Below are 17,339 nucleotides of genomic sequence, written 5' to 3' on the forward strand. Positions count from 1 at the left end.
ATAAAGCACTTTGAATTGCCTTATTGTTTAAAGGTGCTGAAGAAATAAAGCTGACTTGCCTTTGTTCTCATCATGATCTTTGTCTTCCAAGTGGAAAATGTATGTTTAGTCTCATCATGATTGATTATGGAAACATTAAACTACAGCAATCAGACATAATGACACGATGACAAAGCATGAATGAACACCAACAGCTGGCTTTAGCTTAAAACATAACCAACAGTGCAGTTACTTGGCACAGACTGAAACTCATATTTGCTTCCTGACATTATTTCTTTTATTGCTTCTGACACAATGAGCCAAAGTTCATCTCAACATGATCCAACATAATCTCATCGTCTCAGAGGAAACAATCAGCGGGTAGCTTTAAACAAACTATTTCCAACTTCCTCTTGTTGAGACTGTAGATGAGGACGAGGTCTAACGGCAGACTTTTATGTTGCTCGTCACACGTTCATGGATCACACTGCGTTTAGTCACAAGTTTATTTAATTATCTAATTATGAAAACACAAAAAATAATGTCTTCAGGGGATCAGGGCAGAGTCAGCTCCATTTCCTGAGTGGTGGTTTGTATTTTCTGCCTCATTAACAGTCTGACTGTAGTGATGCTGCTTCATGAGCTTCACAGACAAATATGTCTTTATCATCTCGATTGTAGTTCTGATATTTTCTGATCACATTCTTGCCCTACAGATGATGAGCCCTGCTGATTTTAATAAAGCCATTATCTTTCCTTTAGCGCCACACTCAGGACAAACTTTAATTCATTAGGATGTTTGTTCATATTGTGGCTGTAATGAACACACCAGCCTATATATACATTCACTCTGTCCTCTCATAGTGTCGTTTGCAGCAGTTTTCAGAGAAAAAGCTCTAAAAATCCACTGTGCAAACACTGTTAGCTGTAGAATAGCTGGTCCATTTAGCAGCTAAAGTAAGACAAAGCAGCAAAACAGAGCTAAAAGAGAGTGAATATTGGACTTACATTCACCATCTGGACAGAAACACAACTCCAAATAAATTATAATGTTGCTCACAAACTGCTCAATGTGATATTAAGCAGATGTTTGCTAACAAGTTCAACATATTACTTACAAGGTGACGATATGTCAGTGTTTTGTCCATACATTGTTTCTGTTGCCCCCAAGTGGTCAAAATCAGTTACTGCAGGTACAGGTGAGTATAACTGTAGTGATGAGTGATGGAAAAAGATCTAGTTAAGTTGATAAATAGTAATTTTACTGAAAGTTTTTTTTAATAGTCTATGAAGTGCTCCCAGACTGATTGACAGACTCACTACCGTTTCTGACTAATATTAACATTTATTTCCTCAGAAACAGCAGCTTATATTCAGAGTGATCAAAAAGAATGAAACTGGTACAAATAAGAATATCAACTTCATTTCGGAGTCAGTGCAAAATTAAACAAAGGTATTAATGTACTTATTTAATTTATTTCCTTATTAACTTTAAAAATAAAAATGTGCCACAACAACTATATTCAATTAACAAATTAGACTCATATACAGTGTTTATCTTTAGGAAATGTTTTTAAATTGTACAATATTACAATAATATATATATGTGAGTTAAATATGCAGCGACAGGCGTCCAGTATTTTCCTCTGTGGACGATCCCTGATTATTCCTTCTCTCAGCCGGCTTGTGCTGGTATCAATAGGGAATCTGGGTAATGTAGTGCAGTCAGTGTGAATATATTAAATCATGAGTTTACTGATTGAGTTCCACAGAAATCAACCTGCGGAGTAAATATGACCTCAACTAGGAAGTGATGATGGTTTTTTTATCCTTTGATGATGAGGGAGGAGATTTGCTGCGGCAACGTGTAGATGACGAGGCCGAGGAAGAGCGTTAGGATGGCGAGGATGGCCAGGGCGATGATGTACTTCTTGAACTTCTTCCAGATGAGATAGATGAAGGTCTTCATCGGGTTGATGAACCAATTGAAGGAGGTGGTGGGACGACTATAGGGACAGCACAAGACAGTTTACACCCATTTTTCTTATTATTTATTATTCATTCTTTATTTTGTGATTACCCTCCCCCTGCAGGAGCCTGTAGGGTGGAGGTGGGTCGTCAGAGAGATTCAGCTCATCTTGACTGACAGACTGACTGCTCTATATAGACTGGTAGCAGTTCACCGCTTGCACCCTCTCACCTGGCTTGCACCCTGTTTGGTTTTGTTGTGTTGAGTTGGTCTTAAGTTTAATTTCTCTTCTACTTGGGTGAAATAAATCTAGTTTTAGTTAAAACCCATATGTGGTTTGCCTCCTTTTTCCAGCCTTGAGCTAGGTTGTGACAAATTAGGGGCTTCCCTAGGATCAAATAAACCTTTTAGTGTGATATTTAACCTTTGTGATAATTTGGCCTAGTTTTGTTTTTGCTACCTCTGTGATAATGGGGTACTGTCTAGAGCCCGACCGATATCAGTCAGTCTATATTGACCTATGATAGATACATTTGTATAGGTGTATATAAAGTATTGTCTGATATATGCAGATTTCTTTTTTTTTAAAGTTGTATCATAATTTAATGCATATTTGATCCTTTTTCTTAACTCAAATTTAATATATATACGTGTTGTTTTATATATGTTAGGTATTTATAATGATATGTTTCCTGTTTCAGTGCACTGATGTCATTTTATAAAACAAAGTTTATTGTTAAACTGTAAAATATCATGACGTCATTGCACAGCTTTGTCAAGTGTTTGATAACCACATTTGAGGGATCATTGCAAAAAATGTGTGATAGGTTTAAAGTCTATGTAAGATACATACGATTGAGTCTAACAGTGTGTGTGTGTGTGTGTGTGTGTGTGAGTACTTGTGCCGTACTTTGGTTTGTCCAGAGGCTCCGGCTCCTTGCGGGCTCGTCCGACTGGATTGGCCTCCGCCCGCTCTAATGTCACCAGCTGAAGCTCAGCCTCCACCTTCCCCTTCACAAAGCACACACACACAGTGTCAGTGTTTGTTTCCGCATTAGCACAAGAACTCAAACTGGTGTTTAAATTAAAATTAGTATTTACATTTTGCATTAACAATAGTGCTACAAATATTGAAACAAGAATTGTGTACCAAATTACTGATCCAAAGTGAAGTTACTGCAGTTTAGTTTTTAACAAAAGGTACAACTTTTTAAAGTTAATGCTGATTTAAAAAGCTGTTTTCACAGAAATTATACAATTCAATGTCATAATAATATTTTATATGGTAAATCAAATGTCAAAAATTCAGATTCAGGTCAATTCTGACTAAATATGTTCAGTATTGACTGTAAGGCCGATAATGATAATAATGCTCTTTTCTTGTACCATTAGCAGGTAAGTGTTGCCAGTGCTGTCCGTGTACTGGATGTCTTCCGGCTTCATCTTCGCCCTCTTGTCTTTGGTCTTCTTCTTCTTCTTCTTGCCTTTCTTCTTGGCCTCCTCTTTCTCCTTCTCCTCCTTCTCAAAGTCCTCGGCAGTCTTCGGGCGGGTCAACGGCCACCAGCCCTTCATCTTCTTGGAGCGAAAGATGGAGATTCGGGGGCCAGCCCGATCCTTTGCCATCTGAATCGAACACTTACCGGCCGACTTCGCGGGTCGCACCATGTCATGGAGACGAAGCTCAATGGAGCCTGGAGGAAGAGGAACAAGAGAAGGAAAAAGATGTTAAGATCATAAATATTTTCTCTGTAATGCAGAGAGGATATATTCTGTAGCTGTTTTATCCCATGATGAACTGAAAAAGCTGCACGAAAAAGATTCACATCCACCACCCTAAAATGTTCGTTTTAAAGAGTCAGTTTACCCAAATGAAAAAATATATTTGGTTATATTTGCCCAGATTTACATATTTGAAAATGTCTGATTTGGTATTTACAGTCCAATATAGTCCTGTCTATTTGTGTCTCACCCAGGAAGTCGTTGGCAGCGATGCGGTCATAGTCCCAAACCTGCAGCGTCAGAACACAGGGCTGTCGAAATTCTGACTCCTCCAGAGAGAAGAAGGACTCCTTCTTTTTATACACCACCTCTTTCTACAGGAAGAAGAAGAGGAGATTTATTTTCACTAATTCACAACCAAGCTGATGACTAAACAATTAAAAAAGTGTAAAGTTTGTCCTCAGTGTGGCACTAGAGGAAAGATCCTGGGGTCATCCTTTCGACAATTGAAGATGGTGATGGACAATGACAGACTTAACAATAAAATCAATTAATTGTAATAATAATGGCCAGATGACTCAAGAAGGAAACTAATCATTAGTTGTTCCTCTCATCAGCAGGTTAAGGTGTTTCCACAATGAGTGAATGTACCTCAGTAGGAAGGTAGTCAAAGCGGAACACAAATCTCCAGTTGAAGTTTCCCTCTCCAGTCAGAGAGTTGAAGTGGACGTCAGTCTCCTGTTTGTCGTCTTCCAGTCCTTTAATCCAGCTGCACAGAGAACATAAAATACCTAACTGACCAATCACTGAGCCCCGTCCCCCATAGTTACTGTTTCTACACCTGAGACGCAGATTTATCATCACTTGCTTAGTATTTTGTAACAATAGATCCTTGATTTCAGACGAAGGCAACTTCTCACTTCTAGTCGGCCATTGATTTTGCTCAAAAGTCAGCTTCAGCAGATGTTATCAGCTGTGGCTAGCTGCATTGGTTGAAAACAATGTATTTTGCTGACATTTTAATGTTTTCAGCTGATGCATATTGAAACAAGAACCTTATAAAAGGGTCCTAAAAATGCACTTCATATCAAGCTAATTTAAGGTAATAGATTTGAGGTAAAACGTCAGCATCCTCCCCAGTTGATGATAAGTGTATAAGACATGTAAATTAAACAGTTGCGTTGTTCTTGTATGAAAGTGTCGAGCTAGTTCTGGAATATAAGCAAAAAAAATGTAACATCAGACTGTTCTGTTCATGCTGACATAACCCTGTTTGGTGCTTAGCTTACATATTTGTTCTATCCTCAAACTGTATGTTTTCATCTTTAATATTAAGACAGGGTGTAGGGTATGCACAGCCAAAAACTTTCACAGGTGCTGGATCAAAAATCAACTGAAGGCAAAAACCAGAAAGAGGATCCACACACTGTATTAAAAGCCAACAGCGACTTAAATTACAAAAGATCGAAATGTTGCTTTTGTAATTAAAGTTGCTGGGAGCTTTTAATACAGTGTGCGGATCCTCTCTCTGGTTTTTTCCTTCATCTTTACTGTTACAAGGAGAAAAGGGTTTAAGGATAAGACTTGCCAATAGTGTTTGGCAAACAAAAACACTATCTCAGGTAGAGCTGGCTGGGGTTACTGGAGTGTTTCCCATATCAAATAAAGGGCAGGACAGAGCTGCCCACTGGAGCATAAACTCTGATATAGCATCATCCAGAACTGGCTTCCACACAGTATTTGGTCAGATACATTACAGCAGATAAAGACATGCTTGATCTATTGCTTATACTTTAAAGTATTGTGTTTTTGGTTTTGGAAAGACAAAAAGAGACTTTTGTATAGTTTCTCTCTCACTACAGCTCCATGAAAACCATCATTATCATTGCAAAGCTATGATTGGACATTAGCTATTCAGAGGAAGAGCTTACTAACTAACTAAAGGTTAGTTAGTAACATGACATGTGACATGTTCTCTCCTCAGATAGTTTGATTTTCATAATTTTTTAGAGCTTATGAAGGTAAAACTCTCCACTTTTGTGTATCCCGTTAATCAGCTTACAACCCTTCAGATTTATCTCATACCGTACATTTATCTTGTATCTTGTGAATGAACTATAGAGGAATACAAAGAAGCCATGTGAAGAAATGATGACATGTGTCTGTGTATGAATCTAACCCTTTAACGTAGATGTCGGATGATGGAGTGCCAGTGAAAGGATTGACGTCGTCCAGATATACTTCATCCGTGTTCCAGATGGTCACACGCAGCTCGTACCTGTCGCCACGGAGACAACAACAAAGGTTATATATTGTCAAGAAAAAAACTGTTTAACCTGTTGGTGCACTTAATTTACCCTCCATTTTAGTGAAAATTACACTACACTGCCGTCAACTGTTCAACAAAAAGTGTTCATGACATGTGCACCACCCTCTGTAACAATCTCAATATGCAATGCGTCACATTCTGAACATGATGTCGAAAAATGAAGATGATCAATAACTGTGTGAAATCTTAATTTGATGCTCCCTATTGACTGTTTATTATATATGGAGTAGAGGATGAGTGAATGAGGGAGTGATTTTGGACACTTTATTCTACTCTGTTCTGATGACTGTGTTTTGACCTACTGTATCGGTAGGCGAGGCTTGATGTCAACAGGGGGCGGGGCCGGGATATCAGTGGGAAACATGTCCACCCACATATGAAGGTAACCCTGCAACATACGCACACATACATGCACCCTGCTGATGACATTCAGTTATAACAATAGCAGTGTGTCGCTGTTACTTTTGTTGTGACTGTTTATTGTAGTTTGTGTTGCGGTTACCTGTGGCAGTCCAGGTTTGTCCTGGTTCAGCAGAGGCCGGATCTCCACGTGCTCTGGGACCAGACGAATGGCTCCAGAGATGAACTCGTTCATCTCCCCCCAGCGCTGCAGCACGCTCAGGGCTGCATGCTGCTCCATCTCTTCCTCCTCTTCTGGAGTACGCTGGTTCTTCTTCAGCAGGTCTGACAGCAACAACAACACTGCTGTTAATACTGTGACTGCTCCTCAGTCTTGTTGGAGGTGAGAAGCAGTACTGTGTCAGCAGTAGCAGCAAGACAATCAAGTTGTGGTTGTGGTGTGTTAGTAAAATAAGTATAGGTTTCGACTGAGGAACAATAACGGACTGTTCACTTCCAGCTTGTACATTATACTTATACGTCAGGACTCCTCTCTACCCCGTCTGTCTTTTTGTCGGTCATACCTTCAGGTACTGCATCTAGTGGGATCTTGAAGAGCTTGTTGAGAACTTTGACCTCAGATGTTCTGTACTCTGGAGATGGGATGCCATTCCTCCTGCAGAGCTCAGCCAGGATAGCCGACGGCTTTTTCACATCACGCCACACGTTGTAGCCGTCACTGGAAAGAGAAACAGCAATACGGATAAATATAGTACATAGTGCATATAGTACTTTTTCTAATATGGTAATCCTTGTATCGATGTGGTGTAGTTGTACCAGTGTGTCTGATACTGATAATAACACATCATAGTACTGATGCTAATGTTTTTTCAGTTTAGTACTAAAGTGTACTAATTCTGGTTCTACCATGTCGTAGTACTTTTTCAAACCTGTCAAATTTCTGGTACTAACATGTTTTAGTTTCAGTACTAACATGTCATAGTTCTGGGATTAACACGTTGTAGTTTTAGTATTAACATGTCACAGTTTTGGTATACTTCTGGCACTAACACGTCATAGTTTTATTACTCACATTATAGTTCTGGAACTAACATGTCATAGTTCTGGTAATATTATAGTTCTGGAACTAACATGTCATAGTTCTGGTACTAACATTATAGTTCTGGAACTGGTTTGGTACTAACATGTCATAGTTGTTGTTCTAACGGGATGTAATTGTGGTACTAACGTGTCGTAGTAAAGCGCCAGACCACAGGTGGCTCTGTGGCGGCTGTAGAACCGGTTCTCCAGGTCAATGTGTGTCTCGCCAATTACATCATCAGCCCCTACAAGATCGTGGTCCAACACTGTGATAACCAGCTCTGTCTCCAGTGGGAAAGACACTGTGAGTTCAAACACCCTGAAAGACAAAACGTCCGATATATCGACTGTCAGTGAGACAGACAGAGAGACAGAGACTCTTGGACAGGTACAGGTAGATAGACAGATACTGACTCTCCAAACGTGGGGTTGAGCTGTTTGGGGATGTATCGCTCTTGGCTGTCCAGAGTCTGCTGGCCCATTTGGACCTCCAGGTACGGGTCGGCTTTGCCATTCGGGTCTGTGGGAGCCAAAGCGGTGGCCTGCAGGACACAAACAGAGAAACTAGGACACACAGTAGAACTCAGAGTAGACACAAATTATAGAGTACAAACACATTTAAATCCAACATAATGAGGCTCTAAACAGGGAAATTGTGAACGGAAGAATATGAATTTGGTTGTTTGAAGGTTTCTACTTAGCAGCCAACTCTCATATTTCAGATGTCTGAGCTTCCTTGAATGCAACAACAGCGTAAAGTCCCTGTACACTGTTAGACTGCTCAAGTGAGTAAGACGCTAAGACGCAAAGACAGGGTATGGATGGAAAAAGAGTCAGGTACCTTGACGATGTAGACTCGGACCAGGACTTTGAGGGGGGAGTTTCGGGGGATTCCATTGGTGATCTGACACTTGACGTCTTCTTCATCTCCTGAATCAATCGGATAAACCAGGAAGGAGCCCTGAGGACAGAAAGGAAGGTATAATGAATACTTCTCAGGACAGTAACAGACAGGTAGACGGCTCTCCATCCACAGTACCTTGTATTTTCCCATCAGCCTCTCCTCGTCATCCTCCTCTTCATCCTCGGCGCTCGCTCTGCCTTTGTACAACGGGAAGATCTGCAGCCAGTCCTGAAACTGACTGAACTCTGACTCCAGTTCGCCTGCATACAACTGAACACACACAAACACACAGAGAGGCAACATTTGTTGTTGTTGTTGATATGTATTCTCTTTCAGTTCATAACTACCAGAGACACTTAACTAATTGAATGTTCTTCTACTGCTGCAGCCTGGACTGACAGACTGGACCTTATACTGTCAACCACACTGAGTTCACACCTGTAGTGTGGCGATCTGCTTGCGTTTGGGAGGCTCAATATCCAACACCACGATTTCCTCCTCCTCTTCTTCAATGTTCGCCATGCTCAGATTCACTCCATCTGAATGAAAAAAGAAAACTTTATCAACGCTATAACACAACTTTATTTTTTGTATCAATATTTCTTTTTGTGGTATTGCTGTTCATATTTTTTATATTTTGTGTGGAGAGAAGCTGGGGATTATCACTTCACTTCAATAGAATCATAGTTTGCACAGCAGCATCTAGTGAAAATGTCTGCTTAATTTTTAAATAAATCAATATTTTTATTAAATAAATATGATAACATACACATTTGTATGGCTGAAATAACAGAGTAAGAGTTAAACAGTACCTGACTCTGCTTGTTCCTCCATCATCCTCTGGTCCTCTTCAGCAGCCTGCAGAGAGTTAACACATCACACGTGCTAAGTAAAGAAATTACTGATTAATTCCTGTAGTTACTCTCTTGTTTAAACCTTAAATACAGTGTGTGACTTCATGCATGTTCATGGTGAATAATCTCCATTTTCACATTCAGTCTGTGTGTTCATTCACTGCATGAAATGTTGTTTTTGTATTTTGCTTTAGATGTTCTGTTGTCTTTTGTCTTGTTTTAGATACAAATTTTTAGAAAATTATTTAAAAGCAAGGGAAACAACTGAGGACTGTTGCATTCAAGATATATTTTTTAATTTCCTTCTTTTATTTCTTACTTGATTTGTATCCTTGTTTCTGTTATTTGTTTTCTCAAATTTCTAATAAACATGTTATTTAAATTATAATTTAAAAGCATACTCAAGGAATATAATTTTGCCCTTCCATGAATGTGTTGGACAAATAAATAAATAATCAACAAAATCAAAAGAGCAGAGGATAAGATATATCCAGATTTTTAAACCCTACTGTCGTACACTTCCCATAAAGTCAAAGGGCCTTTTATTGGGCCCGATCTTCTTGGTGAACACTCACATCTTGAAAGCTCCACACCTTCATTTTGTCCTGCTTTCTGTTATAAATGTGTAGTCTCCAAGCCCAAAATGAGAAACCCAAACTATTTTCACTTCCAGAGACACACAAGCATATTGATCTTCACGTGTAAAATCTGCAAAGGGACCCTTTAACTGTCTTTAATTTATTGTTGATGTGTATTCATGCATTTTGTTTGTTCAAGTTTTCATTTCGGCTTTAACATCTAACACATTTATTCAGACAAACGGGTACATCAGTCTCTCACCTGTTTCTCCATCTCTTCCAGTGAAGCATAGTATTTGGACCACCAGTCCAGCTCTTCCTGCTCTGGCGGCTCCTCCTCCAGCTCTTCCTCCGGCTCCTTCCTCATCAGCTTCTTCAGAGGCTCCTGAGGGGGTGAGTTTATTTCATGTCAATCAGGAATTTAAATGTGTCTGAGAAGTTAATCCACAGCGGAGAAAGAGGAGAAGATGAGCATACATACATCAAATATCTTCATGGGGTTCATGGGGATCTTTGAACTTTTGATTGGCAGGTTGCTGAGTTTGATATTCTTCATTGTCGTCAAAGGGTTGATGATGAGATTCTGCTTCTCTGGAGAGACACACAGAAAACATAAACATAAAAACTAATTTTCCTTTTCTTTTTCCAGTATGGCGAAGTCTTGACCAGCCATACTCTGCCTCTGATTGGTTTACCCTGATAATGTTATTCTAACCGTAACAAATCTCCCTTGTCTTACCTAAATGTAAGCAACCCAACAAATGAAGACAACAAGTACAAGCCAAACAGAGGCAGAGTAGGGCGGGTCATGACTTCATCATCCTGGGAAGATAAAAATTGGTTTCCTGGACAGCAATTGTCCAATCATAGCTTCGCAACTGTAGCTATGCATGACATGATCTATGGATTTCTCCACATGTTTTAGATTAAACAGAGTATTTGTTTGACCTGAAAATACTTAAATCAAGAATATTAATTATTAATTCGAAAGCACAAATTAATAGTAGTAACTAAAGGGATTGGGGAAAATGGTCAATAACATTTATTATATAATATACATTACACATATCTAAGGTACCTGTCTGAATGTTACAAAAATGGCCCCTAAGCAAATAACTTCAACAACTATGACTATTACCTCCGTTACTTATTTTGTAGTTGTTACCTTTTGGTTTAGGCTCCTCCTCTTCCTCATCTGGCTCCTCCCCCAGCTCACGTGGGGCATAGTCCATGAGGCTCTGGACCACGTGGGTCCCGACCAGAGCGACACGACCGAATGCCCGATGCTCCACCACAAACAACGTCAGAGGAGGGTGGAGGTAGGCCTGCTCCGGCAGCTCCTGAATGGACCAAACGCAGTAAAAGGAAACAGGAAAATATTAGCTGTGTCGCTACTCTGTGTGAGAGGAATGGATAAAAAAGGAAACAAGGCTGCATTTTTTGAGGTAGACTTGTTAGTAACCATCACTAATGACAACAACTTACCACATGAAGGTAGCGGACCACCTCTTTGAAGTTTGGATGATTCTGGTAGCTCTCAATCTCTTCAGACTCAAGCTGTTGTCCTGCACACTCCACCCTCACCATAGGACGCTCCACCTCAAACAGCTGCACCCGCTTCAGGTCCCGCAGACCCCAGAACAACACCTGAACACACACACATACCCACACACACACACACACACACACAGGATACTTTACAGATTTAACAACCTGGTGTCCCAAAAGCATCTACAATACATCAACATACAGATATGTGTCACCTCAATCCTGAAGGTCTTCAGAACAGGTCGGACTCCATCTGGGATGAAATAAAATCCCTCCTCCTCCAGATAGGGCAGCTCCTGAGGGTCCACACTTTTGGGGAGCCCAGGCTGCAGGGAGGGAGTGATTGTTTAGATTACTATCTAGAAGTAATTCAGGTTTACTTTTTGGTGCTTTTGTTAAAGGATATTTCTAGGTTGTTCCAACATTGATCTATAAGTAATAATAACATTGTACTCAACCAAGTTAATATGTGAGATTTGGGAAAATTGTGACATCACTGTAAAAATGTTGTCCAATGGCAGCAAGATTTTGGATTAGCTCCAGAGATTTAGCAGAGGAAGAGGGATTAGCAGCAAGATATCCCTAGAAACTGTCTGTTCCAGTGACCTTTTCAAACTACATTTATACCAATTTATGAATTTTAGAAAAATACTGACGAAATTGGTTCATCTTCTATGTTAAACATAGCCCAGCTCACCTCAAAGTGGTGAGTGGTAGAGTACATTTTGGATATCTATATTCTGGTACTTCTAAACCTCAGAGCTGCATTCAAAACAACTGATCGTGATCTCTTTAGTTAGAGACTGGAAATGTAGGTTGGGCTCTAGTTTACATCTGGTTACATAATGGGCTGGGAGGACTTTGTCTTACTCGGGAAGTTCTGTTTGGAAAGAGAAAATAATTTATGTGTTGTGCCTCAAGGTTCATTCCTGGGTCCCATGCTTTTCTGTCTGTACATGCTGCCATTAGGCTCTATCACTGGTCATCAGCATGGTAAGAAAATCTTGTAAGTATAAAACTTTGTAAGTATAAAAGGAGAGGGAGATGGGACCCATGACTGAGCTGTTACCAGGCTCAATCCTCTCCATGAGTCCTGGTAGGATACATTTGATCTTGACCTGTCACGCTTCCTTTTAGTGATGTCTCATGTCCCCAGATCTCACCTGCTGACCTGATAAGTGATAAAACTACCAAAATAAGTCCTGAGTTGTAATAAAAAAAGATTTATTCTTTAATTCTGTATAGTGCTGTTTTTTTCAATAGAGGTACAAACAGAGAGACAGTGCTATAGAGAGACCCTGATTGATTGACAGGTGTCACCTCTCCAAACGCAGAGTAGTCTAGCTCGATAAGCTCAAAGGCAGCCAGCAGCTCGCCGGCAGCCATTCTCCCCATGCTGATGTCATAGAAACGCAGGCGGGGTTTCTTGTACAACTGCATCGCGGGTTTAAACTCTGGCTCAGCAAATGCCCGACCCAGAGGCTTTGGACTACCCTGCACACACACAATCACATACATGGGTTATGATATCACTTCCTGAATGTGCAGAGGCAGCTTCAGAATGTGGAGGATAAAAAGAAGAAGAAGAAGAAGAAGAGTGTCAAGTGTTACCATGGTGTCATAGTCATAGATGTTGATGATGATTAGGGGTGGGTCTTGCTGGAGATCCTCCATCGTTCCCTCTAGCAGAACTCTGTCGAACAACAGACACTCACACCAGGCCGGAGAGAGAGTTTCATACAACACCTGAACACACACACACACACACACACACACACACACACAAGACAAGAATGTGTGTGTTAAAGGGCCCTCCACCATTTTTACACATAAGTTCAGTTTACTGGTCATTATTAGTACTTCTCAGCCTGTGAAAACATTTAGGTCTCCTGTGGCTCTGGAGGAGAAAATATAGCTGATGATGTATGTATGATGTGATTTAGTAGTGATTAAAATAAGCTTAAATTTATGCTCTGGTCATCCAAATTTTACAGTAAAAGAACCACATTCTGCTTCTTGTGGGATGATATTAAACGCTGACACTAGTTGATCTAAAAAAAAAAGAAGAAATTTGTGTTTAATGTTAACCTTAAACTTGCAGTGCTGAACCTATCACCCTGCCTTTTAAATCTCCACATCTCATTTCATAGTATACAGAGTTTTAAAATCTGGTGTTGGTGGTGACAGAATAATTGAATTGTGCAGCTCTTCTAGAGTTTCCAAGTGTTTTCAGTCCAAATGGATCAAATTCTGATAGTGAATCAAGTAATTATGTGGGAGTTGTGTGATGCTCAAAACAGTTTATCCACTGTTTTACAGCAGCAACAGTAGCAACGGTGTAGGCTACAGCGGAGCCTATGATGTAAGCATGTGTCGACAGTGTTTTTTGTAACTACTCTTACTGCCTTAAGGAGAAGACAAAAATCCTGCACTACAACTTGAACACTCATTACCTCATATTTCAGTCTTGGCAGCAATCACAGTTTTCTCATTTTAAAAGTGTGATTTGTACCGTTCATTGAATGAAAAATTATAACTTTTTGACCATGCCTACCCTGGTGACTTGGCACTGTGTAGAGAACAGGACCTTGGCGAAAGGATCTGATAGGCCATTGTCGTCAGCAGCTATCATGCCACGCCCCTGGTACAGGTGACATCGCAGCTGGAAGTACCTGCTGTCTGCAAAGAGAGAGAGAGAGAGAGGGATTTGAAAATAAATGCATGAATACCTTGTACACATTCTTTTCTGGGCTTCCCAAACTTTTATCAATTTATCCTAAAACGGACATGAAGTCCTGAGCAATCATCCTGTGAAATGAGCCCCCGTTACTGCTGGATGAGGTCAGCTGACTCACCCTGGCAGGATAGAGTTGCAGGAAGCTTTTTCGTCCCCACAGTAACCTGCCTCCCCTCCCCTTCCTCCTCCTCCGTATAGTCCGGAACAAACTCCTCTGGAAGGTTGGTGATGGCCTCTTTACTGTACTTGGCCAGACCGAGCCACAAGTACACCTCCAGCTTTGCAAAGATCTCACTTGCTGCACATCCTGGAGACTGGAAGGACAGATAGGTATTAGACATGAGTGAGCAGTGAACATTGAGCATCACCAATGATTTTAGAGACAGAGGTGAGTGGCGAAAAGGCTGTCATTAGCGAATTTAGAGACAGAACAGTGAGTGTCATACTAACGATGATTTTATGATTTTAGAGATGGGCTGGTAACCATGAGTGTTGTCAATGATCTTAGATGGTTACCTTCATATACAGAGTTGTGACTCGACCACAGTCCCGTCCCCTCTGATCCTCCACCAATGAGAAGAGGATGGAGTTGGAGGGGATCCTCGCGTAAGCCAATCGCTTGCTACCACTCAGTAACCATAAAAACACATCCGGGATGGTATTTTGGGGCTGGAAAGAGGTGTTATGAGGGAGAGGGTGTCAGACTTCAAACATACATATTGAAGCTGCAACATTTGAGATGTTTGTGGTGACCAGTGGCGACATCTCTATGACATCTGACCTCTTTAGCCAGCAGGCGGAGTTTCTTCAGGAGTCTCCTGATAGCAATGACCCGCTGTTTGGCTGTCCGCCTGGTGATCCTCCGCTTAGCCCTCACTGCCTGTCTTGCCACCAGGACCTGGAGACAGACAGATATCAAGTCAGACAGACAAGCAGGTAGCAGATCGGGACAGGTGGACAGACATGCATTCAAAAGGACAGACTTGTCAAAACAGACTTACCAAATTCTTCTTGATGAAGTCTCTCCTGCGGTGGTCCAGATTGTTGGGACGAGACTGAGACCTTCTGTCTGAGAAAAGACTGAACTGTCTGCAGAGAGACAGACAGTAGGACAGACGGGAACAGAGAAAGAAAATTAGAGAGACAGGCACAGGGACAAACTCTATGACGACATATTCCATCCATATTTGTAAAAAATAAAACATAAAAAACTGACCTTGGGGGGATATTTGGAGGAAAAAACTCTGAGATTAAAGTCATACATTTACGAGAAAAAAAAGTCGGACATTGTCCAACATTAAAGTGTCACAAATTTGCAAGAAAAAAAGTCCAAAAAAGGTGTTTAATTCTGCCAAGAAATCACATAGACTCATTTTGCGACACTGGAGAGACGTCGCTTGTTGTGCATTATGCCGGCCATGGAAGAACTGATCAGATTGTACTTTTCAGTTGGGTTTAGAATAGATTTGATTTGATTAGAAAAACTTTATTAATCCCCTAGAGGGGAAACTCATTTGCCACCAAGCAGCTCATACATACAATAATAGCAATAAGGAGATACTTGTGTAACCGAGTATTATAGACACCCATATATAGGTTATAGAATAAAAACACGGAGGCTCCGCTGCTTGAACAGGACGGCTACACATTGAATACTCTTCACTTTTCCTATCACACGTCAATCACTGCGCATCCACATACACTCACTTCCGTTCTACTTCTTCAAATTTATGTGAAATAAACTCTCTGACATTGTATGTTTTTTTCCGGGTTTTTTTTGCTTTTTTGAACATATATGGCCATAATACGCCGTCGTACAAATCATATCCAAACTTCAAATTTTCTGGAGAATGACACTGACTTGCAAGAGGCCACCAGCTCCAGGAGCAACTCCTCCAGACGCCCCTTCATGTTACTCTTCGGCCTCCTCATGAGACGTTCCACCTCATCAAGACCAATTTCCTAAATGAGGAGCAGAGAGCAGAAAGGACATATTTTCACAGTTGAAAGGGATAGAGAGCTTTAAAAAAAAAAACTGGATCTTGTAGGTCCTATTCCAAATGTGAGAAAACCTACTTTAAAATGCCATTGACGTGAAGTAACATAAATAACTAAAAATCCACTTTTTCTTAACAGTTTGTTGCGTAGTTCACTCTAAATGTTGTGATATAATCATTAATTTAATATTTCTGTTATTTCACAGTCTTTGACAGCATTTCCCATAAGCCCTAGACCATTGTGGGTCAAGCAACACGGCCCAACAGATGCACAGAGACCATGGGCAAGTCGAGGGGTCACAGAGAGCTTGGACATGTTTATAATACCAGCAGGACAGAGGACCGGATGGTGTCGACATTTTTAGACAGAAGAGATGAAATCAAGTTACAGTGCTGCACTAGTACATTTTTCAGTCATAGTTTTTTGTATGCTCACAAAGTAAATGTTGTTCAACTTTAGCTTTTAAAGTTACAAAGGTTTTAACTTCAAGTGTCGTACTGGATGCTGATTTGTCTTAGAATATGGAAAGTTAAAGAAACACTGAATGAGTTACAGAAGCTGGTGGAATTAGACCAGATATGATGTCATGACTTTACATGAAGTCATGACACATATGTAAATAAATGCAATTTAAAGATTATTTGACTCTCACCAGCCTGTCGGCCATCTTGCTGAGCCAGTTAGCTTGATAGAGACGAAAGCTGTGATCTTCAAACTGGCTCCAGATAAACATACAGGGCTTGTGTTTCACTGCAGGGGCCTGGAGAGGAATACACTGGAACGACCTGAGACACAGAGAGACAGTTAAACTGAGTGACAGGAAATGGGCAGTGTAAATGCAGTAATTGCGCCTCCAAGAATCGCAACTTTATCATGATGGAGGAGTGTGCATTTCCGATGTCCCTGTGACCCTGTGACCCTATACTGTCAGGGACAATACTTCCTGCTTGAGTCTCTTTAGTCAAATTGGTGCCAGACTAAGAGGCTAAACTGAGAGTGATTCAAGAACCTCTATGAATCAGGATTTCCAAGAGCCTGGCCTAGGAGTCCTCCCCTCAGCCTTTCTTAGAGGCTGCTGTCCATGAAGTTATCAAATACCACATCTACAGGACTTTTTCCTGTATTTCATGAGAGTTGAGGACAAGCTACAGAGGCTGTTGCTCATACAGAACAGCAACTTTGGGAAAGCCTGAGTTTCGAGGCAGTACAGGAGGACTTTCCATTGAAACCCAAAGAAGTTCTAACAAACAGTCTGACAACTCAGGAAGGAGAGGCAATATAAAT

At 40.7% G+C, this 17,339-nt stretch overlaps 1 protein-coding gene across 1 annotated transcript in view; it reads right to left on the reverse strand.

Annotated features, from left to right (window-relative positions):
• Positions 1 to 1,804: 1,804 nt before the first annotated feature.
• Positions 1,805 to 17,339, reverse strand: part of fer1l4 (fer-1 like family member 4) — a 29,962-nt gene continuing 14,427 nt past the window's right edge. Inside the window, exons 21-49 of the mRNA XM_062415514.1 lie at positions 16,708 to 16,840; positions 15,919 to 16,019; positions 15,059 to 15,146; positions 14,839 to 14,955; positions 14,574 to 14,726; positions 14,176 to 14,371; positions 13,875 to 13,999; positions 12,932 to 13,066; positions 12,641 to 12,814; positions 11,536 to 11,646; positions 11,258 to 11,419; positions 10,938 to 11,112; positions 10,254 to 10,363; positions 10,035 to 10,157; positions 9,153 to 9,198; positions 8,779 to 8,879; positions 8,476 to 8,610; positions 8,278 to 8,397; positions 7,851 to 7,978; positions 7,585 to 7,755; positions 6,920 to 7,074; positions 6,499 to 6,680; positions 6,299 to 6,384; positions 5,847 to 5,945; positions 4,319 to 4,436; positions 3,918 to 4,041; positions 3,335 to 3,639; positions 2,859 to 2,959; positions 1,805 to 1,985 (exon numbers count right to left, since the gene is read on the reverse strand). Of these exons, the coding sequence (XP_062271498.1) occupies positions 1,805 to 1,985; positions 2,859 to 2,959; positions 3,335 to 3,639; positions 3,918 to 4,041; positions 4,319 to 4,436; positions 5,847 to 5,945; positions 6,299 to 6,384; positions 6,499 to 6,680; positions 6,920 to 7,074; positions 7,585 to 7,755; positions 7,851 to 7,978; positions 8,278 to 8,397; positions 8,476 to 8,610; positions 8,779 to 8,879; positions 9,153 to 9,198; positions 10,035 to 10,157; positions 10,254 to 10,363; positions 10,938 to 11,112; positions 11,258 to 11,419; positions 11,536 to 11,646; positions 12,641 to 12,814; positions 12,932 to 13,066; positions 13,875 to 13,999; positions 14,176 to 14,371; positions 14,574 to 14,726; positions 14,839 to 14,955; positions 15,059 to 15,146; positions 15,919 to 16,019; positions 16,708 to 16,840 (3,955 nt within the window). The remainder of the gene's footprint in view (positions 1,986 to 2,858; positions 2,960 to 3,334; positions 3,640 to 3,917; positions 4,042 to 4,318; positions 4,437 to 5,846; positions 5,946 to 6,298; positions 6,385 to 6,498; positions 6,681 to 6,919; positions 7,075 to 7,584; positions 7,756 to 7,850; positions 7,979 to 8,277; positions 8,398 to 8,475; positions 8,611 to 8,778; positions 8,880 to 9,152; positions 9,199 to 10,034; positions 10,158 to 10,253; positions 10,364 to 10,937; positions 11,113 to 11,257; positions 11,420 to 11,535; positions 11,647 to 12,640; positions 12,815 to 12,931; positions 13,067 to 13,874; positions 14,000 to 14,175; positions 14,372 to 14,573; positions 14,727 to 14,838; positions 14,956 to 15,058; positions 15,147 to 15,918; positions 16,020 to 16,707; positions 16,841 to 17,339) is intronic.

The sequence above is a fragment of the Scomber scombrus genome, chromosome 3 (assembly GCF_963691925.1).
Source record: "Scomber scombrus chromosome 3, fScoSco1.1, whole genome shotgun sequence".
Taxonomy (NCBI): domain Eukaryota; kingdom Metazoa; phylum Chordata; class Actinopteri; order Scombriformes; family Scombridae; genus Scomber; species Scomber scombrus.